Source organism: Eschscholzia californica, unplaced genomic scaffold (assembly GCF_041429995.1).
Source record: "Eschscholzia californica isolate CP2 unplaced genomic scaffold, dmEscCali1.0.p SCAF_1, whole genome shotgun sequence".
In the NCBI taxonomy this organism is placed as follows: Eukaryota; Viridiplantae; Streptophyta; class Magnoliopsida; order Ranunculales; family Papaveraceae; genus Eschscholzia; species Eschscholzia californica.
In genome coordinates, this window is record NW_028238198.1 from 11,939,048 (window position 1) to 11,965,085 (window position 26,038).

General features: G+C 36.9%; 5 protein-coding genes across 5 annotated transcripts; 2 read left to right on the forward strand and 3 right to left on the reverse strand.

The window, feature by feature from the left end:
- Window positions 1–426: 426 nt before the first annotated feature.
- Window positions 427–2,990, reverse strand: XTH28 (xyloglucan endotransglucosylase/hydrolase 28). Its single transcript, XM_086643948.1, has 4 exons — window positions 2,382–2,990; window positions 2,190–2,290; window positions 1,872–2,080; window positions 427–1,265 (listed from the first exon to the last, which is right to left on the reverse strand). The coding sequence occupies exons 1-4, from the start codon at window positions 2,584–2,586 to the stop codon at window positions 743–745; spliced, it is 1,038 nt and encodes a 345-aa protein (XP_086500074.1). The 5' UTR covers window positions 2,587–2,990; the 3' UTR covers window positions 427–742.
- A 2,144-nt stretch (window positions 2,991–5,134) lies between these two features.
- Window positions 5,135–6,840, forward strand: LOC147564150 (uncharacterized). The gene is made up of 6 exons (XM_086665941.1): window positions 5,135–5,235; window positions 5,631–5,747; window positions 5,925–6,005; window positions 6,166–6,246; window positions 6,365–6,593; window positions 6,763–6,840. Exons 1-6 carry the CDS (start codon window positions 5,135–5,137, stop codon window positions 6,838–6,840), a joined length of 687 nt encoding a protein of 228 aa, XP_086522067.1.
- Window positions 6,841–7,614: 774 nt separating this feature from the next.
- Window positions 7,615–8,331, forward strand: LOC147564151 (uncharacterized). Its single transcript, XM_086666034.1, has one exon. The coding sequence runs from the start codon at window positions 7,615–7,617 to the stop codon at window positions 8,329–8,331; it is 717 nt and encodes a 238-aa protein (XP_086522160.1).
- Window positions 8,332–11,740: 3,409 nt separating this feature from the next.
- On the reverse strand, window positions 11,741–14,872 carry LOC147564152 (uncharacterized). Its single transcript, XM_086666137.1, has 6 exons — window positions 14,837–14,872; window positions 13,351–14,184; window positions 13,133–13,270; window positions 12,326–12,940; window positions 11,947–12,160; window positions 11,741–11,865 (listed from the first exon to the last, which is right to left on the reverse strand). The coding sequence occupies exons 1-6, from the start codon at window positions 14,870–14,872 to the stop codon at window positions 11,741–11,743; spliced, it is 1,962 nt and encodes a 653-aa protein (XP_086522263.1).
- A 9,716-nt stretch (window positions 14,873–24,588) lies between these two features.
- On the reverse strand, window positions 24,589–25,347 carry LOC147564153 (uncharacterized). Its single transcript, XM_086666243.1, has one exon. The coding sequence runs from the start codon at window positions 25,345–25,347 to the stop codon at window positions 24,589–24,591; it is 759 nt and encodes a 252-aa protein (XP_086522369.1).
- Between the last annotated feature and the right edge of the window lie 691 nt (window positions 25,348–26,038).

The window sequence follows — 26,038 nt, forward strand, 5'->3', positions numbered from 1 at the left end:
ATGCATTTTACTTTTACTCATTTTGATCTTTTTTAATGAATACCCAAAGATTGGAATTTGTTGTTTTTACATTTTTTGGCCTTCAAATTCAAGATAAGAGCCACTGAAATTTCAAACTTTTGGACCAGGAAATGGTCCCTAAACACTTCTATTCCAGCTCATAAAGCATTTGACAAAACTACATACCAAAGAAAACTACATATCTAACATATATATATATATATATATATATATATATATATATATATATATAGAGAGAGAGAGAGAGAGAGAGAGAGAGAGAGAGAGAGAGATCTACAAATCTAGATGGAGAGTGAAATCTTGAGAGAAATGTATAAATATATGATTCCAAGAAAGTCATGGACTTGCTACAAAAATGAAACCCCACTTTCCACTTACTACTAGTGTAATTATCCATACATGCCATTATTCCAAATACCAACAATCTTTTATTAATAATACCAAGGAGAACAAAAACAAAGAGAGTACAAAAATCAATCTTAAAACAAGAATAAAAATAAAAATAACACATGAGGGAGAGTATCTATAAGGCTATAACAAATATAAATCTTAGGCCACACCCCACATGCCATCAACAAGGTTTTTTCTTTATCAACCACTACCCCCATTTCTTACCACAATCCCCAAATAATAGTCCCTTACTTTTTATATGCACAAGAGTGAAGAACCAAATTCCCCAAAAAGCCCATATGAAGAAATAGAATTACAGCCACACCAAATATCAAATGGTGATCAAGGACCCGGTTCTACTCGAACGGTTTCGACCGTGCCTCCTACCACGGCGAGTTGGAGGCCCACTACCGAATGTTACCGGGTCAAACCGTCGGAGATGCTCAGCTTCACGTTTGTCAAATGTACATTCTGTCGGAGGAGATGAGTATCTGGTGCGATCGTAGCAGTATGAATACATCATATACTTACTTCTGAAATTTGTCATTTCTGATCTTTGTTCGCGCGATAGGGTTTTCAAATTTTCAGAAGAAAGGGTATCAAGATCATCATTGGTGTTCTCACATTTGGGTAATTGTTCAATTGGGTCCACAGTGCAACCATGAAGGATAAGATCGGAAAATTCGGCAACATAAGGGGCATATTTGTAATTTACTCTGTATTTACCACCATTAGTAGCCCAATTAGAACCATCCCATATTGTAGCATACAAAGACATTGGCTTAGAAGGGAAATCTCCTCCCATTGATTCACTCCTTTGAATCTCTCTAATTGGTACATTGTCAATGTAAAATCTGATATATCCAACAACAACAACAACAACAACAACAACAAAAATAATTAGGGTTTAAGAGAAAAAAGTCTTTTAAATCAAACTTTACCTAGAAAATGAAAAGGATAAAAGATTAAAACAAAGAAAAAAAAATGAACACAAAAAATATATGAAAAGTCCTAAAATTTGAACTTTTCTTTTATCTTCTAAATTTTTGAAGAAAAATGTGAACTGTAAAGCAAAGGTGGGTGATAACTTTTTGAATTTCAAATTGAATGATAGAGAATTGAAGTTTAAACTAAATGATAGAGAATCAATAAGTGGGTTTTAATAAAATCTATCATAGAAGAGAGAGAGAGAGAGAGAGAGAGAGAGAGCTCTGTTTCTACTTTTGTGAAAAAATTCTAGATAGAGAAAACATGTCCTTAACCTGTTATGAGAAGAAATGTCACATTAAACAACTAAAACTAGAAGAATCTTTACTCCAATGGAAATAGATTATTGAAAACAAATATGGTAAAAAAGAAAGGACTAAATTAGAAATTAAGATTAAAGAAAAACAGAGAACAGAAGTAGTAATAGTACTAGTTGTGATTGATGATGAAGAAGAAGGGTTTAGATATCTTACATAATCTGATTTTCAGTCCAGAGTATACTATATTGATGAAAATCTTCAGAAGGATCAAACCATAAACCATATCTTTCTTCTCTTCCAACACTTGTGCTTCCATTTCCATATATATTTGTTTGAATCCTCCAATCTTTTCCTCTAATATTACCCAAAAACTCAAAATCTAATTCATCATGATTCCTTTCAAACATATCCCCATTTGACATCTGAAAATAGGAAAAACCCCAAACAATTTTTAGTGATTCTGATTTTGATTTTCTTTTCCCACAACAAGAAGTGAAAAAATAAAATAAAAAATTGACATTAGTCACTTACATAAAAAGCAACAACAACCCCAGCAGTGTAATCAGCTGGTAACTTTATTGAAGCACTGAAGAATCCATGGAGGTAAAGGTCTTGAGAGACAAATCCTGAACCTGGGTATATTCCAAAAAAGTAAAATACCCTAGCTAGGTTAGATAGAAGAGGATAGAGAAAGATACAGAGGAAGAATCAAGAAGAGAATACCTGTTCTTTTGTCAAGAGAGATGTGAACTGTTTTACCATCTTTAAGTGTCATAAGATTATTATCCCCAAAGAGATGATTATACCCTTCATCAAATGACAAGATGGGTAAATTTTTTCTGATATTGAAATTTGATGAAGATGGTGGTGATGCAAGAACTATAGAAATAGATAAAGCAAGCAAGAAAATCAAATAAAAATCCTTCATTTTTTTTTATCCTTTGAAGAAACCCTTGTTCCCTTGTCACAAAACTCTGTTTGTGTTTCTTCTTTTGTGTATTTCTCAATGTATTATGATGAAAGAGTATTTCCTTCACTTCTTTTGAAGGTGCTCGAATCTCTACGGAGAGAGAGGAAGGGGGAGAGAGAGAGAGGAAAAGCTCCTCTTTTTCTAGTGGGGATTGTGGACTGGGGATTGAAAATGGTTCAGTTTTCAGAGTGAGAGAGAGAGAGTGAGATTAGAAAGTGTTATCTATTTGTGATTTTATTTTATTTGTTTTAGTTCTAGAGATTGAGTGTGGGAGAAGTATGTTTATGTTAAAAAGAGATTGTATACAATAACATCCCCACACCGCCTCCATAGTCCATACACAAGAATAAGAGGGGGTCCCCAAATGTCTGGCGTGAAAATACACCTTGTAAATAAAATTGCGAGTGTCTGGGGTATTCAGTTACAGACATTTCAAAATTTGTGAATGTCAGTGATTTTTGTAAATTCATGGATTTTGGTGGGTTAGACTTCTATTAACATTTTGATCGATTCTAGTACAAAAAGAGAGTCTAATTTGTTAATTAAAAAGTGATTGATTTTCTTTGACATTTTTGTAGAATTTAACATGTCAAAGAGAGTGTACACAATACACCCTACACGACCTCAATACCCAAAAGAATAAGGGTTAATTCCCATGTCACCTAATTAATGACTAGCTTTCTGCATGACCTCTTATCTTTTGTAATATATGATTTCCGCTATTTTGTTTCACTATCTTTTTCTATTGATGAAGAAAAGAACGGTATAACTTCTTCACGAAATATGAGATGATGTCCATATTCAAACTTTGATTTCATCTTGATCCCCATATATTTGAGTAGACGATCAAGATAAGAGAAATCATGGAGTTTGAAAAGAGTATAGCAATTAAATTTTTCCTTTTGTTTTTCTTATAGCAATTAAATTGTAAAGGATAATATATAGAACAAGAACACTTTTGGGGAACTTTAAGAAAAAAAAGGTTGAACTGGCATTTTCCCAAAATTAGGAGTTAAATGTGAAGATGATCATAAACTAGGACGCTGTTTGGAAATTAACCCCAAGGAATTAGAATTGGATTTTTGAGGGAGAGGACCAAAATTAGCCCGGTAAATTAGCTTCCGCCCCAGCCCATGTCCGAATTGCGGGAGAGGTCCAAAATGTCAGATCCATCTGACAATTCCTGTTTCTAAGGGTTATTCCCTTCCCGTTTTGCCCTGCCTGGTTCTCCCTTACCTGCCTTAATGGGCGATTGACATGGCAATTAATGAGCCGAAATTGTCAAATCCGGAGCATTAAATGAGGAGAAAATATCTCCAATTTTATTTCCTTCCCTCTCTAATCTGATTTCCTTCCCTTATCTCCCCGCCCAAATCTCTCCTTTATTTTCTTCTTTCTCTCTCTATCCTCTGTTCTCTCTCCTGTAATGGCGCCATTTTTTCATCCAAATTTTTGGGTTGAAATTTTCTGTCCCGCTCAAAATCTATCAATTGTTTCTAGCTCTATTTATAGACAGAAGCTCATCATCTTTTGAAAGACCAACTGTTACTGTTCTTCCACATCAGGTTAGTGATTTTAATGTTCATCATCTTCCTGGCTTGAAGGGAACTCTAGTGTTTTGCCTCACTCATCTTCTGCCATGAATACTCCTTAGACCCAAACAAAAACAAAAATAAAAACAAAAACAAAAACAAAAACAAAAGCATTTAAACTCATCTTCTAGCCTTGAATGGTATCATTTAATGTTATCATTTTAATGTTCTTAAATCTCATCTTTTAGCCTTCAATGTTATCATTTAATGTTTCTTTTGGTCCACTGCTCTTTAAAGACAAACAGTTAGACACTACATTTCATTCATATTTGTTTTGCTTGACTGTCCCTTTCATGTTTATGCCCTGAATACTCCTTAAACAAGAACAAAAACATTTAAACTCATCTACTTGCATTGAATGAAGTAATTTCAAGTTGATGGATGTACTTCCAACAGAGGTCACCAAAATGATGAATATTAGGATCCTTTGAACAACTCCTTCGAAACTAATGATTTACTGTAACACTAGTTCATTGCCCACCAATCAAGTACTTCAAGACACCACCCTTAATGAATTTGTATATTTACTAGTCAGTATACAGTTTCCTTTTTGTTTTATAGTTGATTGTACATTTTGTAGTTTCTACTTAGTTATATAGTGTTTGTTCTTGGTCAGTTTTCTGTACATGTTTATATACAGTGGCCAAGTTTACCGTACATTGTTCAGTTCCCGTTTTGCAATATGTCTGTACTTTCGTTTAGTTAACTTTTGCAGGTCGGATTGCATATCTCTAATCTTAACACGTCAACTTTGAATCGGTATATTTTCATTCCTTATACTGTCGTTTTTATTGTTCAACTATACCGTACATTTTCCCGTTCCTTATCCGTTACCCCGTTTCCTCTTCGTTGGATAGTTTACAGAACATTCTAAAGTTCCCGACTTTCTCTTATGCAGATTGAACAGAGAAGAAATGTCGTCCCAGTCAAATGAAGAGTCCATTCGTGAACCAGAACGTCAATTCTTCAGTCTCCACCCATCAAGTATCTCAAGATCACCACCCTTAATGAATCGGTATATTTTCATTCCTTATACTTTCGTTTTTATTGTTCAACTATACCGTACATTTTTACGTTTCTTATCCGTTAGCCCGTTCCCTCGTCTTTGGATAGTTTACGGAACATTCTAAAGTTCCCGACATTCTCTTGTGCAGAATGAACAGAGAAGAAATGTCGTCCCAGTGTAATGAAGAGTCCATTCGTGAACCAGAACGTCAATTCTTCAGTCTCCACCCATCAAGTATCTCAAGATCACCACCCATAATGAATCGGTATATTTTCATTCCTTATACTTTCGTTTTTATTGTTCAACTGTAGTGTACATTATTACGTTCCATGTCCGTTATTTAGTTCCCTCGTGGTTTGATAGTTTACAGAACATTCTAAAGTTCCCGACCTTCTCTTATGCAGAATGAGCAGAGAAGAAATGGCGTCCCAGTCAAATGAAGATTCCATTCGTGAAGCAGATCGTGAATTCTGCAGTCCCTACCCATCAAGTACTTCAAGATCACCACCCTTAATGAATAGGTATATTTATTAGTCAGTATGTAATTCCAGTTGTGCTTTATAGTTGGTTGTACATGTTGTAGTTCCCACGTAGTTATACAAGGTGTGTTGTACTTGGTCAGTTTTCTGTACATGTGTCCTTCACCTCTGTACATGTTCCTTCACTCACCTCTTCACCTTATTCCTGTAATTATTCAGGTTTGAACTTGAATTCTTCCCTTCGAATGCTTCAAATTTGTCAAGATCATCACCCTCAATGAGTACAGAAGCAATGAATCGGTACATTTTCATTCCTTATACTTTCAATTATATTGGTCAAGTATTTTGTACAAATTTAAGTTCCTGATCCGTTCGCCTGTTTCCTTGTCGTTTGATAGTTGACGGTACATTATTCAGTTCCCTTTTCCTATATATCTATATATTTCGTTAACTTATGCAGGTTGGAATGTGGTTTTGTCATGCCTAATTCTTCAATTGTGCCTCGATCATACACTTCAATGATTCCACAAGAGTTGAATCGGTACGGTACTTGGTGTGTTATACCTTTTTTTGACTGGGAGTTGTAAAAAGTCTGGTTCCCAATTAAATGTAAGGTTAGTTTTTCCGTTCCTGGTTTTAAACTTTGTGTATTTTTGTAGGTCGCCCAGTGATTTCTTCTTACCCCCGCCTTCTAACCATGGTGATGGTTCCACTGCTCTTGTCAGAAGAGAACCTCTCCGGTCTGAGAGTTGGCCTGAAGTATTCACCCATGAGGGTCAAGAATTTCCTGGCGGTGTGATTGCATTTCGCCAGGCTCTCAGTCGATACTCAATCAAACACGGTTACAATTATGTGTTTGTGAAGAATGACCGCGATCGTGTCACCTGTGTTTGCAAAAGTACAAAGTGCAAGTGGAAAATACACGCGGTTGCTCCTCTTAAGTCGAGATCTATGTTTATCCTGAAAGCCTACAACCCCGTTCACACCTGTGAAGACTTCATCACTGGTGTACGGAAACCTCGACTATCGACTGAAGCTGTTAGTTTATTGATTGCAGAAGACATTAGAGAAAACCCTACCAAGAGCACGAAGGATATTGTTAGTTCCTTCAAAAAAGATTATGGTATTAAACTGAGTTACTACTACTCATATCATGCTCGAAATGCGGCAATTTGTATAGGATTTGGTGATGAAGCTGATTCCTATGCAAAACTCTCCTGGTATGTTGATGCTCTGTCACGATCTAATCCTAACAGTCATATCGATCTGGAAGTTGATGAAGAGTCGCATCGTTTTGTAAGAATTTTCATTGCTCTTGGAGCATGCATAGAAGGTTACAAGCATTGTAGACCTCTGATATTTGTTGATGGTACGTTTGCTAAAACAAAGTATAATGGATGTATTCTTGCTGCAGTTGCGAAGAATGGAAACGACGGTAATTATTCTATTTCTCTTGAAACTGTTCCCTGTACATTGTGTAATTGTCAGAAAACCATATAGTTGTCTGTTCATTAGTTAGTTCCCGAGACATGCTTACATTTACAAGAAACAGTAATGTATATACTCAATCATTGTGTTGTACGCAGGTTTTTTCATTCTTGCCTATGCTGTTGTTGATGTAGAAAACGATCACAACTGGCTCTGGTTTTTTGGGAACTTGAAGAAGTGTATAGATATTGGTGAATCACTTACTTTTATGTCTGATAGGCATAACGGTATATTAAATGGTGTTCGGAATGTATTCCCATCGGCCAACCACTCCTACTGCGTGTGGCATTTGCGGAACAACTTGAATTTACGAGTTAGAAATGGTGCCAAGAAGTCAGATTATTTTCAGTCATTGATGTTCAAAGCGGCTCGTGCACTTACTGCCTCGGACTTTAGCAAATACACTGGGGAGATTTGTGTAATGGGTGGGGCTGGAGCTGAAGCTTTTTTGAACTCAGTCGACCCTGTTCATTGGGCAGATGCCTTCTTTCCAGGGAAAAGGTACGGTTTAATTTGCTCTTCCTTGTCTGAGTCCTTCAATTCATGGATCCGAGACGAGAGAGTTATGCCAGTAACAGTCATGCTCGATATGCTGCGAATGAAGATCATGAATATGATGAACGAGAGGCGAGTGGAGTCATCTAGTTGGTCTACTTTCTTATGCCCGAAGGTAGATAAAGAAATGCAACTGCGTTACAAAGTGGCTTGTAGTTGGACGTGCGTCCAGTCCGGTGAAGCTCAATACGAGGTATTGTCTATGCCCTCCCATTCAGTTGATTTGGCGCTACGGACCTGCACTTGTCGCAAGTGGCAAGTAGAAGGCATACCATGTGAGCATGCGATTCTGTGTATAAAAATGAACGGTGGCGATGCCTCTTCATTTTTTGATTCCAATTTCACTACCGAAGCCTATTGTAAGACGTACAGTCATCCCGTTAAGCCTGTACCTACGTTTGATGAGCCTAAATCATATGACCCAGACACGATGATTCTTCCTCCTCTCACAAAGCGACGTCCGGGTAGACCTCGTACCACTCGAATTGAAAGTGCCGGGTATTTTCCCAAAAGACAGAGGGTGTGTGGCAGATGTAATCAACTGACGACCCATAATCGTGCATCTTGTAACGAACCAATATAGTGATGGGTTAGCACTCATGTGGATGATTTTGTTTAGCACTTCTTCAAGTGTCCAGTATTTTGTTAGCACTTCCTTTTGAAATGTAAGTTTCTTTTTGTTGTCTACTGTTGTATGTAGAATACATTTCAAAAAGTTTGATGTCCACCACCAAACGGGCAGTACATTGTAAAACTGACTGTACATTGTAAAACGGGAAGTAGATTATGTAATGCCTTGTACCTGTAATGTAAGTTGTATGTGCATTTGATATTTTCTAAGCATTGAGTACCTTTCACATCTTGTGTCCTTTGGTCGAAATTGTACATAATGAATGAGTCTAAGTTGTACAAGTTTTTACCCTTCAAAAAGTTTGATGTCCACCACCAAACGGCAGTACATTATAAAACTGCCTGTACATTAGATAACTGGCAGTAGATTATGTAATGCCTAGAACCTGTAATGTAAGTTGTATGTGCATTTGATATTTTCTAAGCATTGAGTACCTTTCACATCTTGTGTCCTTTGGTCGAAATTGTACATAATGAATGAGTCTAAGTTGTACAAGTTTTACCCTTCAAAAAGTTTGATGTCCACCACCAAACGGCCAGTACATTATAAAACTGACTGTACATTATAAAACTGGCAGTAGATTATGTAATGCCTTGTACCTGTGATGTAAGTTGTATGTGCATTTGATATTTTCTAAGCACATACAGTACCTTTCACATCTTGTGTCCTTTGGTCGAAATTGTACATAATGAATGAGTCTAAGTTGTACAAGTTTTTACCCTTCAAAAAGTTTGATGTCCACCACCAAACGGGGAGTACATTATAAAACTGACTGTACATTAGTAAACTGGCAGTAGATTATGTAATGCCTTGTACCTGTGATGTAAGTTGAATGTGCATTTGAACAGAAACATTGACAGTAAAGTATAAAACTGACAATACATTATCTAACTAAAATACCTTTGGTCGAAGTTTTTGAAATTAAAAACCTTAACTTAGTTATCCGCTCTGGCATAATACAAAACATAATACAAAACAGAAGTATTTTTCAGTACAACAGTAGTTAATAACATTTGTACAACATTTTTTACAATTATCAGCTGTCCTTTTACATCATCTTACTCCAAGCCTTTTGTGACTCCCTTAAAATTTTGTACGTCACCTCCGTTCTCATTCTTCTAGCTCTGTCGGTAAATTGTTCGGGCTGCGTGCAACTGTCTGGCATGCGAAAGTCTTGACTGTGTATGAATATTCTTTCCAGATGCAGCATTACGAAAAGACCGCAGTCCGGTCTGCAGGATAAGAACAAATTTTTCATTATACCAAGTTGTAGCCATTAGAAGAAGTAAAGAAGAGAACAACTCAATGTCTAGAGTACGGTAAGTTATAAAACTGCTAGTGCATTATGTAATGTCTACTGGACAGTAAGTTATGCTTTGTGTGTTTTGGAACAAATCAATTTACAGTAAACTATAAAATTGACAGTGCATTCTGTAATGTCTAGTGTACAGTAAGGTATGCTTTGACTGTTTTGGAACAAATCATATTATAGTAAACTCTATAACTGACAGTAAACTAGAAAACGGACATTATAAAACGGAAAGTGAATGGGACTTACTCTTTCCCTTGCTGTGGACATTCTTCTTCCCTTAAAAATGGGATCTTTTTCTTCAGTCGTTTTCGTCCGCAGTTCAATTCATTTAACACACCTGCAAGGACTATTGCAAACTCCCTTGCATTCTTGTTGCACGTTTGAGCGAGCTGTCGATCATTGATTAGTGAATTATAGTGTATCCAATCATTTTCATGGAACCTATACACCAGAAGCGTCCAGTGGTAACCATAGTATGCATCATTGGTGTATGGTGTGTTAATTGGAACACACAACACTGAGGTATGGCCTTTGATAAACTGCGCCTTAATTCTGGTCTGCAAATTTGCAGTTATTGTATCGGGGTGCCGTTTCTGGTTGATCAACGTCTGCAAATTACCAATAATACATTTTAAGAAATATTTGACAGTAACACAATACAAAAAGTTCGAAGCAATCTTACGTAGATCAAGGCTGACAAGAATATGATCTCTTTGCTTTTGTTATCTGGCCTGCTGTGGAGGTGGTCTGCAAACCAATCGATGATTTGAGAGTCGCACTCCCTATACATCATTAGATCATCTAACTCTTTTCCAGTTAGACGGTGTTCATTATCTTTCTTCCACACCTCCAGTCTGTACCGTACATTTCAAAATGTACAAGACATTCAATAATGTACGTGACACATTCAAATGTGTAATAAATTAAAATATTTACAAGAAACTTACTTTTTCCAGCCTTTCTGGCAGAACTCTAGCAGTAGAGGTCTTTCTTTCTGAAGCACATAAGGCCAAAGCCCACCTATTTTCCAGTTCCCTAAGCTCTCTTTGTCTTCTTTGTTCAAATTCATGGGTTCCACAGCCACAATTTCCTTTCCCTTATCTGCCTTGAAAGTCGCTTTCCGCACACGTGGGTTTTGCTTCACCCTTCTTATAAGAGAGTTCTGAAGAGGCTTTGACCCTGATTCTCCTTTGCTTGCCACCCTCTTTGGAGGGGAAATAGTTTTCTTTAGCACTTCCTGGACTGACTCTTTGCCCATTTTGATTATATCTGCAAAATCAGAATTAGGTGGTGTCTGCAGAATATCGGAAGTATTATGTTTGCTGATCCCCTCTTCTGGTGGTGTCCAAACCACTATTTGTGTGCAGTCAATTCCCAGATCAAAGCTTGGTGGCGTAAGTTGGTTGTTGCTGATTGTACTGCCCTTCTCTTCACTTGCTACATCTATTTAATACAATGTTAGAGCTTAGGTTTGTTAAATATTTTATAATCACTATAATAACATAAACTTCATCTATTTGAAACAAAAATATGCGAATCTTACCTTTTAACAATTGATCTTTTTGTTGTAGTTTGAGTGTTTCCTCTCTTTTATGAATTCTCTGAAGCCAGGAGTCATCGTCGCTCGATAGATTAACGTCCCTGCCCCCAAGGTCATCTCTCTCATCCTCTCCGTCCTCTTTGTATTTCTCTGTTTTTATGTAATCGGGAATTAATATATGTCATTGTTATCCTCAAATTTACTGGTAAAAAAAAAACTGAGGATGCATGGCAAAGTTCCCGATAAGTTTTCTCAATCCCGGTACCCGTTTAGTAACATTTAGTTAAACGATATGCAGAATAACATGAATTAAAGTTCTGTTAAAGTAAACATAAGCTCATAAAAACCTTGACGAAAAGGGAACCACCTAATATGTCATAAAGTACCTTTGTTCAAGCCATTTTAATACGATAACCACTAACACTAAACATGTCATGAAACATCCTATCCTTAACTACTCTTTAGTACTATTTAACTTTGATTGAAATGAGTTTGACTGTAATCGGAAATTAGAGATTGCCTTTTCCTTTGCCGGCATGCTTTTGCTTCTTTGCATGATCCTCTGACTCGGACGATTCATCATCATCATCTGTTTCACTGTCACTGTTTTCTGCTTCACCGTCTTTCACTGTTTCTTCTTCACTTTCAGTCTTGTCTTCATCACTTTCACTACTTTCTTCTCCATTTTTTCCTTTTATTTCAGTTTCCTTCTTACCCTCATCTATCTGCATCTGTTCTTCTTCACTACTATCACTGTCTGTCTGACTCTCACTTTTCTGAATTTTTCCTGCCTTATTAATCTCTTTTTTCTCCACTACTCTCACTGTCTCTTCTTCTTCACTACTCTCACTGTCACTTTCCTTCTTACCCTCATCTATCTGCATCTGTTCTTCTTCACTACTCTCACTGTCGGTGTCACTCTCACTTATCTGACTTTTTCCGGCCTTAGTAATTTCACTTTTCTCCACTACTCTCACTGTCTCTTCTTCTTCACTACTCTCACTTTCACTTTTCTCCACTACTCTCACTGTCTCTTCTTCTTCACTACTCTCACTGTCACTCTCACTTATCTGACTTTCCCCTGCCTTATTAACCTCTTTTTTCTCTACTCCTCTCACTGCCTCTTCTTCTTCACTACGTTCACTTTCACTATCACTCTTACCTTCCTGGTTCCCCTCATTTTTCTCTATCTCCTCTTCTTCTTCTTCTCCACTCTCACTTTCAGTTTCACTTCCTTCTTTATTCCTCTCCTCATCCTTTCCTGTCTCACTTTTATCCTGACCCTCTTCTTGTTTATCAGTTTCACCACTTTCAGTTGCACTTCTTTCTTGTTCCTTCTCCACTTCTAGATTTTCCTGTCCTTTATCCTGCTCTTCCCTCCCATCACTCTCACTTACATTTTCTTCTCGTTCTTCCTCCCTTGCTGCTTGCCCAGTTTGTTCCCCCTCAGGTTCTAGCTGTTCTTGACTTGGACCCCCTTCATATGTTGCTGTTTCCATTCTATCTTGTGATTGCAGCACATCTGAATAAGCTTTTAAAGCTGAGTCTCTTTCCTCGCATGCTTTTGCCAGCTCCTGTCTCAAAAGAAAGATTTCTCTTTCTTGGTTCTCTATTCTCTTCAACAAATTGGTTAAGCTCTTTGGATTTTCTCCTTCTGACAAAATTCTACTTTCAACATCATTTTCTGGCCAGATTCTTCTTTCATATACCTGCAAGATTTTAAAAAATACATCAGAAAGTAACACAACTTACTGAAAATTAGACAACTGACAAGACATTAGAAAACTGACGCTTTATTACCACACTGACAGCACATTATAAACCTGTTGATACATTAAAACACAGACTGTAAATTTGTTACTACAGTTTATATGTTTCAACTATTAGATGCAGAATTATACCTGGTCCTCAATAAGATTTTGAAGTTTGTCGTCGAATGTCTTATCAATTTCTTGCAGAGACCATCTCACCAATCGAGGCACTTCATCCTTCACCTTGCTTATTCTATCGTAGCATAGAGTATGCTCGCAGAACCAGATCTACTCAGAGATAAAAACAATTACATAACCAATAAAATGTCACTGAATATACCAAGTGTCGTGAAGAAAATAATACTTACAGGAAGGACAATTAGGCATCCAGAAGCTTTGATTGGATCGTGTGGGTGCCAACTGATCCTGTCCATCATGTACGCGTGCACTGCTCTTGCCCACGATACTTTTTTTATTGTTTCCATTGATTCCAAGCAGTTGAGGAAGATCGGGGGAATGGAGTAACCAGTACTCGAAGCAAAGAGTAGATTAGCAGATAGGGATAAGATTACCAGCTTAACAATGTCCATATCATCCACATCTACATCGTCTACGGCTTTGTTTAGAGCCTCGGATACCGAGTGACATGTCACATAACCAGGTATTTCTCCGAAATATTTCATACAGAAGTCAATCTGTGGTTGCCTTAATACCTTGGTTTTGGGTATCACATCTTCCATTTCCCCCTCCATTGGCAAGCCCAGGATGAGGGCCACATCCTCTGCTGTCAGTTGAATCTCTTTGCCTGCAAGTGTGAATCTTTCAGTCTTTGTATTGTAAAGGCTGAGGATTTCGAAGATAGCTTTGTTGGGTCGAACTGGATTTGCCATATCGAGCTTGTTTTCATTGAAGGCTCTCAACAGGTATTTGAAAGGAGTCTCATCCAACAACTCCTTCTGTCTGTCACTCAACTTAAAATAAGTGGTCTTCATTTGGTCCCAAATTTTACGAAGGGACCACTTGTATGCCTTTGAGAGTTTGCTATTCAGTTTGTCGGGTCGATTTTTCATCTCTTTTCCCCCCTGTTCACTTCCCTCTCCTTGAGGTTTTGTTGGCTTCTTTTGTTTCCGTTGAGGACCCTCCGGTTCTTGGGATGCTTTCCTCTTTCCTTTTGTATTCTTCACAATTTTTGGTTCAGCTTCCTGCGGGAACAAAGGAGTTTACAGTAAATTTAAAAACCGACAGTAAACTATAAAACTGACAGTGCATTATGTAATGTATGGTGTACAGTATCATATGCTTTGTGAGTGTTGGAAGAAATCAATTGTCAGTAAACTATAAAACTGACATTGCTTACTGTAATGTATTGTTTATCATATGCTATGCTTTGTGTTTTTTGGAAGAAATCAATTTACACTAAATTATAAAACTTTCAGTGCATTATGTAATGTATAGTGTACAGTATGCCATGCTTTGCTTGTTTTGAAACATATCAGTTTACAGTAAACTATAAAACTGACAGTGCATTATGTAATGTCTACTGTACAGTAAGGTATGCTTTGTCTTTTTTGGAACAAATAAACTTAGAGTAAACTATAAAACTGACAGTAAACTATCTATTAAGAGTAAACTACAAAACGGACGTTATAAAACTGACAGTGATCTTGACCAAAGCTTTGTGCATGGGAACTAAAAAGTTTCTAGACATCTGGATCATGTACATGAAACTAAAAAAAGGTAGGATGAAGTCAGTGATTTGTGAAATCTGCAGGTTAATGGGGTGTGAAAACAGAGAAATGAAGTAAGATGCATCAAATCTTTGTCTGAATTTCTCTGTTTTCACACCCCATTTACCTGCAGATTTGACAATTCACTGACTTCATCCACCATGGTTACTGTTTCGACCAAAGGACAGTAAAATATTTCAAAGCTTTGTGAAAAAGTAAAACGAAATTGTGCATGGAAACTAAAAAGTTTCTAGATCACTGGATCGTGTACATGAAATTAAAAAGAGTGTGCACTTTTGTACCTTCGTCTTCCCCCTCGGACTACTCCTGGTTGGTTGTTTTTCTTTCATCTTATTTTGTTTCACGGATCTCGACCTTGTGGTTGCTGGCTCTGTAGCGATTTTTTTTGGTGAGGTTGTTTTTGTGATTTTCTTCACCATCTGCAAACAGTAAGGATCCAAGTTAATTTTGTAACAGATTTCGAAGGAATATTTAGGGTTTTTCGTCAGATTTAGGGTTTTTCTTTAGATTTAGGGTTTTTCCCTCAAAAATCCTTTTTCTTTTTGTTAAAGAAAACTTACCTTTTATGAAGAACAGCTTCAGAGTGTTTCGAAGGAATGAAGAACAGCTTCAGATTTCGAAGGAATGAAGAACAGCTTGAGTTTTTGAACTGGTTTTTAGAGAGAGAGAGTGAGCGGTTTCTTTTGGGTAATGGACGAAGAATGAGGAATAATCAGGAGTAATGGAGAGAGAGAGATTGAGCGGTTTCCAAAACTGAAAGGCGTGGGCTCGAGGTAATGACGAAGTGACGTTGGGGCGGAGGAGTCATTCGAAACCTGACTTGACGTCAGACAATTTCGCGCTTTTTTTTGAATGGCAGATCCGTAATATCAATGAAATCGAAGGTTTTTTAGTTTTCCACTTTCAAGGGGCTGACAATTTGGACCTGATCCATAATTCCGGACTGCCTTGGGCCCGGTCCTCATTCTTCCCATGATTTTGGGCCGTTTGCCCAAGGCCTCAATTAGAATTAGAATAAAAGGTGTTATCCAAGAAAAAGACAAATTTGCCCTAAACAAATGAATTATTCCATGGACAAGAACAATAGCTGATATTTCTTGTCACAGAGAGGATCAACTTGTTCTTTGTCATATCAGGATTCCAACATTTTCTTTCCACACACTTTTTTAATCATGAATTTATTTTTGTAACATTTTCCAAAAAAAAAAAGTTTTCCCAACCAACATCCACTAGCAATTATAATTTCCAATATAAATTAAAATTATATATATTCCTAACAAATGGTCAGACAATTTCTCATCAAAAACAAAACTCTACTTTTGTTTGTTTAGAAAAAAGTATTACCACTAATTATAATGACCGGCTAGCACTGTTCGAAAAAATACACATTTTCAAGTGGTGAAAAAGAGTCGATTGTACTATAGATAAGACAGTTGAGGGCACTAAAATAAAATTGAGTGTGGTACGTTTTCACTTGAAAGTACTACAATAAAATCAAGTGTTGTACTCTAAATACCCTTCTCGTGATATAATATAAGAACATTAATTAAATAATGAACGTTAATATTGTAATTTATATGTCGTAACAACAACAGTGTACCATTTAAATAGATATAGATACTTAGGGAACACGCTTATATGAAGTTTTTGTAGAATTCACCATTCATATAACATATAGAAGTTAAGGGGGAATGTAATATAATCATTACACACTTCTTTCCTGACTAGAATTTGCATAAAGATAGGATTATCAAATAATTTTAATTGTAAGTGACTATAATTGATTATTTTTTATATCCCTTCGCACTCTTTTTGGTAATTGAATTTGTATTAGTTCCTTTTTATAGATGTGCACAACAAGGTCAACTTTGCCGAAGGAGAAAAATTTTCTGAGGCATGAACTTTAAATGACAATCACAGATTTTTTTCAATGTTCTTAGTACAAACTTTTACATAAAAATTGTAGATTTTGTCAAATTTTTTGAGGCAACACAACTTGTGTTTTCATTCTCATTTCTGACCACCAACACAACCTCCGACCAACATCACCTCCAACCCCCCCCCCCCCCCCCCACCACCACCACGATTTATTTCCTTCTCTCTCACTTTCTACTTCTTAATTTCTTCCTTTCTCTATCTCCCTCTCTCTCACTGTCTATATCTTTCTTTCCCTCCCACAGTTCTGGCGAAAAGTGTTCCCTTCGCTGGAACTAGACCTCGATGCCTCGATGAGGGTTGATGAAAAAATCCTTCTCGAGGGTTTCGTGGTCAACCAACTACGAACTTTTCGCGATTCCGCCTAAAATACAACCAGGTCAGCTCTGAGGTTTCCAAAAAGTAGGGGGGTCCACGACTATTTTCTTCAAAATGCATTTGGATCCATCTATAGTTTTCATCTATCTACTAGTAAATTATCTTGCATTTTGTTCGATTTCTTGGAATTTTTTGTTGTTCGAAAGACCTACAATCAAATTTCGCACGGGGCCACGAAATTCTCAGGCACGACCCTGCTATCGAAGAGTAATCTCAATCCCGAACGGTGGATCAAAATCACTTCATCTACGCCGTCTATCACATTCAGCCCAAAGTAGCCTATAAAAGGGCATCGCATCACCCTCACCAATGTAAACTCATTACGTTCCCCAAGGATCAATCAATACTCAATTCTTTAACTGCAAATGGCAATCTGACTATCTTGAACGTTAGAGAGGTTTTCGAACTCAATGCAAGTTTTCCCAAGATTTTTAGGAACGAGAAGCGAGAATTAGGAGAAGCAATATCGTTCATCCAGACGGAATCTCAATCAGATAGACGATCCAACATAAAGGTCTATATTTCCTGATTGATAACAGAGATAGCCATTTTTTTACATTAGCATGACAAAGAGAGAAAATGTATGAGAGGTAATCTGCAATGGAAGTTTGCTGATAAAGAGTCGACATAGAAAAAAGTTGTAGTATAATTAAGAAAAACAAACAAGTCAAAACTTAAAATTTTTGTATTCCGAAAAATATTAGTATTATTTTATGGACGAAGTGGCATCACAACATTACCCACTCTACTTAAACAAACTAATTAATTGTAAATCCCAAACTTTATGTTCTTTCTGGCTTTAGTTTTTTTTTTTTTTTGGTTGAAATTTCTGGCTTTAGTTCTGTGTCCCACATATACAGAGGCAAAATGGTCCAATGGCCAAAATCTAAAAAACTTAGGAAAAGGAAAGAATTAAGGTGGGTCATCAATAGATGGAGGTTGAGTTGTGTTTGCTGATAAGGGCAACCGCCCCTGTTCCAAGAGCCGCTACTTTTTGTTTACTGATTTTAGTGCGGTAGTCGGTTTCTTATTTAAACACCCACCAAGCCGTCCCACTTTATTTTTTGGTCAGAAGCCATCCCCCATAGTAACCCACCCCCAGTTACATTATATCTCAGCAAAAAAAGTTAAGTTATATCTTATCTCAACAACAAAAAAAAAGGTTAGGTTACATCTCACTTAAAAAATTGCTATTGACACTTAAACGACCGAAGAATTTTTGTAAGTGTAAAACATGTAAGTTTAACATATGAAGTTAGTTTCCAAAAGAAAAAAAAAAAAAATTCTTGTCCCACCAAGAAATCTACCGTTGGCCAACGTTTATTTATGATGGCACCGTTGGTACTTTTTTTTTTTTTCGATGAACTGGCACCGTTGGTACTTGGTATAATATAAATGGCAAATATGAGAGCGTCTGATAAATATGGTGGGTATACTGTAACACCTAAAACATTCAATTCCACTTAGGCGTGCATGTTGATGTGACATCTATTCTCCATGTCAGCACAAGTAGCCGTTAATCAATGGCCCACACTAATTACAGCGAAGCACAACCTTCAGTTTCAATAAAGTCAGTGTAATGTTAATAAAAAATAATAATAATAATAATAAGAGTTATTTCCTGGCCCCTAACTTTGTGACCAGCTTCCCGCCTGGCCCCCTACTTTACCAGAAATACTCAAAGTCCACGAAATTAATGGCCTAATGTCCGACAAAATTAAATTGTCTAAAACTCACAAAAAATAATTTATTTATGCCAAAACTCAATATTTCTGATTTTACACTACCATGGATCGAACATGATATCTCACGCATTGCAGAGTAGATGTACTTACTAATTGGGTTACCAGTTGTAGTCGGCCTTTGTGTTAGTTAAAACGTGGGATGCTCCAAACACTAATTTTTAAATTCAAATGCTCGTACCACAAGTTTTACAATTTTTTGAGAAATATCCAAAATAAATAAAATCATTTATTTACATTCATTAACCATATCCACACGAAGCTCCACACTCACATAAATCCATAAACCTCGTGCAAGAACCTACATATCACATAAAGTGAGACCACAAAATTTTATCGTATACATTCATTCACACAAAAATTGATCTAAAAATTAATACATCCACAAATATGCATTTGTTCATAAATATTAAAGTAGTTTAGTGTTGTTCAAAAAGATCAAAAGATGTTAAATTTACGACAATGGAGAGAGAGGGAGATGGTAGTGGTGGTCAGCGGAGAGAAACGTTGAGTATCTAGATTTATATAAATATATTTTATGGATGTATTTAGGATTTATTTTTATTTTGATTATCTCTCAAAAATATTTGTAAGAAAACAATTATATTGATCAAAAACCGCTCTCTCTCTCTCTCTCTCTAAAAAATCGCCTCTGGTTCTCTCCGTTCTAGATCTGTGGCTCCCCTGCGAAGGGTATTCCCTTCGTTGGAACCTTTTTCCTTTTTGTTAGTAGTTTGTATAGTTATCCTTCTCTCTCCCATAAGAAACTTTTCACGAACTCTCATCTCCACAGATTTTACTCTGTCAAGTTGAAATTAAGATTTGGTCGTGGTGGTGTGGGTTGGATCTACTGTTGCTAAGAGTTTGTTAGTGGTGGTGGTGCCGTGGTGGTGTTGCGTATGGGGGTTATGGCAAGATCGGGTGGTGTTTAGTGATGGTGATGTGGTTTCTGTGGTGGTGTTTAGTGAGAGTGAGTGTATGATGATGGTGGTGGTGCGATGGTAGTGCAACTGGTTGTTAGGGCAAGATCTGCCGACTTCTCATGAAGGTGCTGTGGTAGGGTTAGTGATGGAGGTAGTGTGGTGGTGGTGGTGGTGTTGTGGCGAAGAAGAGGGTTGTGAATCTATGGATCAGACTCTTTAATCACAGTTTGGATGAAGATTCAATGGAGCAAACTCTGAACTTTGACTCTGCTTTAAATTCAACGATTTCAATGGGTCAAATTCTTCTATCAATCCTACTTATAGTATTGGAATGAGAGAATTAATTGGAAGATTAGGAAGTATTGGTAATTCTGAGATTAACACCAAATAAAAATATGATAATCCAAGCAGTTCATGTTTGATCTAGACAAAGAAATTCTCCGGTGAATTTGAGTTAATCGTGGAAGAAAAAGAAGAAAAAGATGTGAATTTGGGGGAATCTGATTCAGTCGACTCAGCCAAGTGAAGTTAGACATCATATAAGTTGGATTGGAACCTAAAATCGATCCAGTTAGTGATGTGGAGCAAGGGAGAAGAGAGAATTACTAGTTTTCTTTTGTACTTAGTACAATAAAGGTTATGTTTCTTTGTTAGTCTTTAGGGCCTCTTTTGTTGGTCTTTAAGACCCTTTCGTTTTTCGTTTTTATTCAGGTTCAAGTGCTTTGATCATAGACCACTATTAAGAGTTTCTTCATCAACTTACAACTCTCTCTACCGATGTACCGGATTCAGAGGCGCAAAGCGGAGATCTGCACGCCGACGGTTGACGGCGAGAAGAGAAGAAGGTGAAAGAAACATCAGTTATAAAACTACCCTTAGACGGTTAGCGGCGACTGCACCAGAAGTAGTCCATTAGTTAGATCGGGCAACTCTGAAGGCACCCCAAGTGGGCATAACTTTGTATTGTTTGTCCGATTTTGGTTGTGTCTTTGTTATTTTAAACTTCATGATGTAATTCTCATTAGCCTTTTGGCCTTTAAATGAAGTTTGATTTCGAAAAAAAAAAATTTGTAACAATAGTATGAGGGACACTTGAATTTTGAAAAATTAGTGTTTGGAGCATCAAACGTCAAGTAAAATTGGTGTTTGGGGTATCTCACTTTCTTGACTAAAAAGATAGTTAACTAACGTTAATTGTTGTTTGACACTGTTACTTTTTTTTATGGTAAAGTTAGTCAATGTTGATTCACACTGCAAACTCAAAAAAATAACATTTTCATGCTCCAAACTCATCAATGAGTACTTATGTCTGCCCCTTTCGTAAAAATAACTCTTTTTTAAAAAAGTTTTCACTTTACCACCTAATTTAATTATTAAGTTCATTTACCCCCTCAATAATTAATAATTGACTTTCCTACCTTACACACGAGGTTTGGTAAGATTAGTATCTATGTGGGACACACAAGCCTCAATGTTAGTAGTTAGTCACTTAATTGTCGTTTTGCTTTCGTTCTTCTTCATATCTTTCTTCCTTTGATAAATGTTAGGATCAAAAAGTAAAATAATGATAGGAATAAAAGAGATGAAGGTGGTTGAAGATTTTGCCCTGTGGAGTCGTGATTGCTAAGGCTTTAGATACTACAATAAATAAAAAAAGATTAGTATGGAGGTGAAGATTTAAATGAGAAACAATATAAGAGGGAGGATGATATGGGTGAGTGGTAGTTTTATCATGAAGTTTTGAAGGTGATTTCCAATTGTGTTATTGTTGTCTCTCGCTCTCTAATTCGAACCTCTTATATATTCTAGAAGATGGTTAAAATTGTCCCTTCCATACACAGGCACTCCTATTTCTTTTCAGACTTTAAAATCGATAGACTCTAGCATATTTGACTACAAAATCGGCTCAACTAACAGATTTCAATTACATTGAGCACTTTCTTATTTTGTTGTTATTCTATTTTTTCGTTTCTTTATCGTTCAAACTCGAAAATCACAGACGCATTTTTTTTTCCTCAAAGTTCGTTTCTTTGAATAATAAACCCTCTGAAGTTAGAGATAATCCAAATTTGATAATCTCGCTAGTTTATTAATTAGGTTTTGCGTTGAAAGGAGCTGATATAATCTGAAGAAGCGTTAGGTAGTAGGAGATAAAGGTACCCCCTTACGCGTTTTATAAGCGCAAGTCCAATGTGGGGATCGGGCTCCCAAATCAAAATAATATACATGTGCGAAGTACGTGTGCGAAATTTTGATTTTAAATTTCGACTATGAATTATTAGATTTCGACTATGAATTAAAATATGACATTATTCGAGAGAGATAATTTCAAAAAAGATAAACACAAAAAAATAAAAAAATTAGAGAAAAATAATTAAAAAAGAGCATTTAAAATAATAAGAAGATTAAGGTGTCGTTTGGCAACACTAAAATAAGTTACTTTTTTGCTTATTTAAGTAGAAAAGTCAAAAAGTTAGTTTGGTAAGCAAAAATTATCGACTTCATTTAAGTTAAAATTCGACTTTCTCTTGAAGTTAAAATTTTTAGCTTTTGACTTCAAAGTAAAGTAACTTTATTTTTAGTCATGCATGAATTTTTCTTGACGAATTTTTCTTGTCCATCTCCGCTCCACTACCACAACTAAACTTCTACCATACCAACCCTCGCCACCACCACAACAAGCATTGCACCTCCCCCACCACCCTACCTCAACTACCACCACCACCTTTGTACCACCACCACCACCACACACTACCACACCTCGGCAACAACCACCTCGTAGCTCCACCACCACTACCATTATCGTACCTTCACCACCACCACCGTTCCGCCACCACCACCACCGCACCTTCACCGCCACCGCCACCACCACCACCACCGTACCTTCACCGCCACCACGGTACCTTCACCACCACGGTACCTCCATCATTACCACCATACCTCCACCATTACCACCTACATATCTTATCCACCACCTTTACCACCATCACCATACCACCACCACCATAAACTCCGTCAATATCACTCACATACCTTATCCACCACCACCAACGTATTTCCACCATCACCACCACCGTACTTCCACCACCGTACTTCCACCACCGCCATACTTCCACCACCATCGTCACCATCATACCTCCACCACCATCGCTGCCACCATCATAACTCTCTACCACCACTACCATCAAACATCAACCACCATCACACCCCATAACCATACCTTCATGGCACCACCACTACTACCAATATCACCACTACTTCGTATACAAGAGTAATCGTGGAAATCATAAATAAATTCAAATAAAAATCAAGTATTTCTATGAGAAAGAAAAAAAAAAATTATCAAAAGTAAATTGAGTTACCAAACTAACTTTTTTTCTTTTTTACTTATAAGTAACATTTTTGCCAAATATACTTTTAAAATTTTTTTACTTTTTTAAAGCAAAAGAACTTCTACTACAAGCAAAAGTACTTCTACTTTTGGTTGCCAAACGACACCTAAAAAAACCAGTTAAAAAAAATTTAAAAAAAAATAAAATAAAGTGGTGTGGATCTCCTACCCGGGAGCATGGGACTCCCCCCCGTATACATTGAACTTGCCCTAAGATTAGACACATAGGTTGACATGGAGTAAAGGTACACGTCAGCAAAAGTAGCCGTTAACCACCGGTCACAACTCAATAACAGTAAAGAAGAACATCCCATCCCAGCTAACTGACACAAGAAAACAAACGTCCAACATGTAAAAGAACTGATCAAGAAGAAATTAGAGAGAGAGAGAGAAACTGAATTTAATCAGTGTCAGCGTAATTGGTGGCCCTGATCAGATATTTACTGCACTATTAACGCCGTTATTTATGCCGTTAAGTTTACCTTTTTATTTCAGGATTGCGTTCAATGCACCTTAACGTCCGTCGAGAACGCCGTCAGTTTGCTAGATTTCACGGGTTCGTGTACAGAATCAACAAAAAGATGTGAAATTTTGCTTCTAATTCCAAAACTTTCTTTTTGGGTAGAAACAAATCTACTTTACCCCACACTTTTTTACTTTTTCTTTTTTTTATTACTCCTATTTTACTCTCTCGTGGACAGTAGTGGTAGCAAGCAAATTGATTTTTCTTTTTAAATAAGAAAGGCATGCAAGTTGGTACGTTGTAGGATATTTTAATCTCCATTTCTGACGTCTGAATCGTTGTGTCTGTCGAGAGATACTAATTTGCGTGGACGGAGTTATATGGAGATTATTCACGGCTGCAGTTAAGGATAAATTTTACAAAATTTTGTAAAAATAGAACAACACACGAACATCTGAGTCGTGTTTGTCAAAAGAGTGGATTTAGAGATATCACTGTGGGAAGGGTGACAGGAATGTAGGGCAAGGAGTCTGCTAGACAACAGATGACCATTTTTGGGTTACAACTCTAGCCTTAGATTTGCTATCCATTAATTTCATTCATCAATGCACTTTGACAAAGGACAAGCTAAATGGGATTATTTTTCTTTTTGTTAAATGCTAACCGGATTAGATATAACACCATAACTTCCTCTTTTGTAGTCTTTTTTATAAACAGAAAGTCTTTCTCTGAACCAGATAAGTTACACATTGATGGTACTAAATCTGACATGAAGAGAGGAAAAAGAAAGTATCCAATCCCAAGAAGAGATAACAGGCGCATGGGGACTGGAACTATTAGGGCATCAGTGGGTTCCACAAATGAAAATGTATAATGGTAATGATGAATCTTCAAGGGTCCATTCCCAGATGACCCAAAACATTGTGAGCAACTTGTGTGGACTACCATTTTTTTTTTTGTTGAAACTGTGGACTACCATTTTTTTTTTTTTTTTTGTTGAGGGGAAAAGCAAGAAAAGAAAGAAAATTACAACTCCAAATCATAGTTCATGCTAGCCTTCGAGTACCACTTCCGATTGACCTCGTGTTGTCTACCCCACTTAGCTAGAGAGTCGGCTAGAATATTGGTCTTTCTCGGACTACAGTGGAATTGAATAATCACGAAGTTATTGCAGAGAGCCTTGATATGTGTCAGATGCCGCTGAGATTGCCAGTTGATGGTTGTGGTGCTGTCGTGGATGTGATTGATCAGATTGTTATTGTCACTTTCCACTATTAGGCGGGTGATAGCCAGCTCCTTAGCCCATTGTACTGCCCTCAGTAGTGCTATACTCTCGCATTCCTCTGCCGTTTGACCTCTGACGGTTTCTGCCATAGCGCTAATGAAGTCTCCTTTCGGGTCATGAATAATGCATCCTATTCCTGCCGGGTCTGTGTATGTTTTGAAAGAGGCGTCGACGTTCAGTTTGAGGAAATCTTGTGGAGGTGGTTGCCATATCTGCTGAGAAGCCTTCTGTTTAGTAGTATGAATAGCTTGGATGCTAGTAACATAGGTTTGAATCTTTCTTATCACTAGTGCCGGTGTGCTGTCCGTTCGACCGAAGCACTTGTCACATCTTGCTTTCCAAAGGAACCACATAATTTTTCCGAATAGCGACATGGAGTTATCTTCAAGGGAAGGCCAACATTTTATCCAATCCAGAACCGACGGAATTTCATCAGTTCTCACATGGAAATGGAACCAGACTGCTCTGGCTAAATTGCAATGCAGAAGGGCATGTGCCATAGTTTCTCGTTCCTCACAGAAAACGCAGTTGTAGTTGTTGCCGATGTATTTTCCGATTTTGTCTTTAACTGGGAGACTATTAGTGCAGCACTTCCAAAGGAAGATTTTTATTCTGGGGATAGTTCCGATGTTCCAAATAAAAGACCAGTCTATAGTTGCTGCGTCCCTGTGCTCATAGATAAGATAGTTGTACATAGACTTAGTAGTAAATTTACCTGAATTGGTCAGCGTCCAAATCCTAGTATCCTCAGAAGTTTGATGGAGATACATACCTAAGATTTCTAGTTCGATTATCACAATAAATTTATTAAATTATTTCAAAAAAAAAAAAAAAATTTATTAAATTATTTTAAAAAAAAAAAAAAAATTATTAAATTTGAGTAACTAATACAATATCAGGAATAAATAGATTCTTATGTTTTATAATGTTGTAAATGGAGTTTTAAAGGCATTCCTTCTAAGTGTTAGAGGCGCCTTTTCAAGGTAAAATTGAAGGAAAGCTTGACGGAATGAGTTGCCTATAACACTTATAAAGGGCGCTTTAAAACTTTTCAAGATGTAATGACTCGAGTCCATATTAAAAAAAATAAATTTTTCTAATCGAATTCAATATTATCCAATGTCCTGACTTAACTTTCTTTTTATTGGAAAAGTTGGTTTTTCATTGAACACTTTAAATTCTCATTGTTAA

Coding starts and splice junctions, on each gene's coding strand:
- XTH28 (XM_086643948.1), bottom strand. CDS start 2,586: ATGAAGGATTTTTATTTGATTTTCTTGCTTGCTTTATCTATTTCTATA. Junction 2,291..2,381: donor CTCTCTTGACAAAAGAACAG/GTATTCTCTTCT, acceptor GAATATACCCAG/GTTCAGGATTTGTCTCTCAA. Junction 2,081..2,189: donor GGGTTGTTGTTGCTTTTTAT/GTAAGTGACTAA, acceptor TCCTATTTTCAG/ATGTCAAATGGGGATATGTT.
- LOC147564153 (XM_086666243.1), bottom strand. CDS start 25,347: ATGGCACATGCCCTTCTGCATTGCAATTTAGCCAGAGCAGTCTGGTTC.
- LOC147564151 (XM_086666034.1), top strand. CDS start 7,615: ATGGGTGGGGCTGGAGCTGAAGCTTTTTTGAACTCAGTCGACCCTGTT.
- LOC147564150 (XM_086665941.1), top strand. CDS start 5,135: ATGTCGTCCCAGTCAAATGAAGAGTCCATTCGTGAACCAGAACGTCAA. Junction 5,236..5,630: donor TCACCACCCTTAATGAATCG/GTATATTTTCAT, acceptor TCTCTTATGCAG/AATGAGCAGAGAAGAAATGG. Junction 6,594..6,762: donor ACCGCGATCGTGTCACCTGT/GTTTGCAAAAGT, acceptor TATTGATTGCAG/AAGACATTAGAGAAAACCCT.
- LOC147564152 (XM_086666137.1), bottom strand. CDS start 14,872: ATGGTGGATGAAGTCAGTGAATTGTCAAATCTGCAG. Junction 14,185..14,836: donor GTGAATTGTCAAATCTGCAG/GTAAATGGGGTG, acceptor TTGTTCCCGCAG/GAAGCTGAACCAAAAATTGT. Junction 13,271..13,350: donor GATGCCTAATTGTCCTTCCT/GTAAGTATTATT, acceptor ATCTCTGAGTAG/ATCTGGTTCTGCGAGCATAC.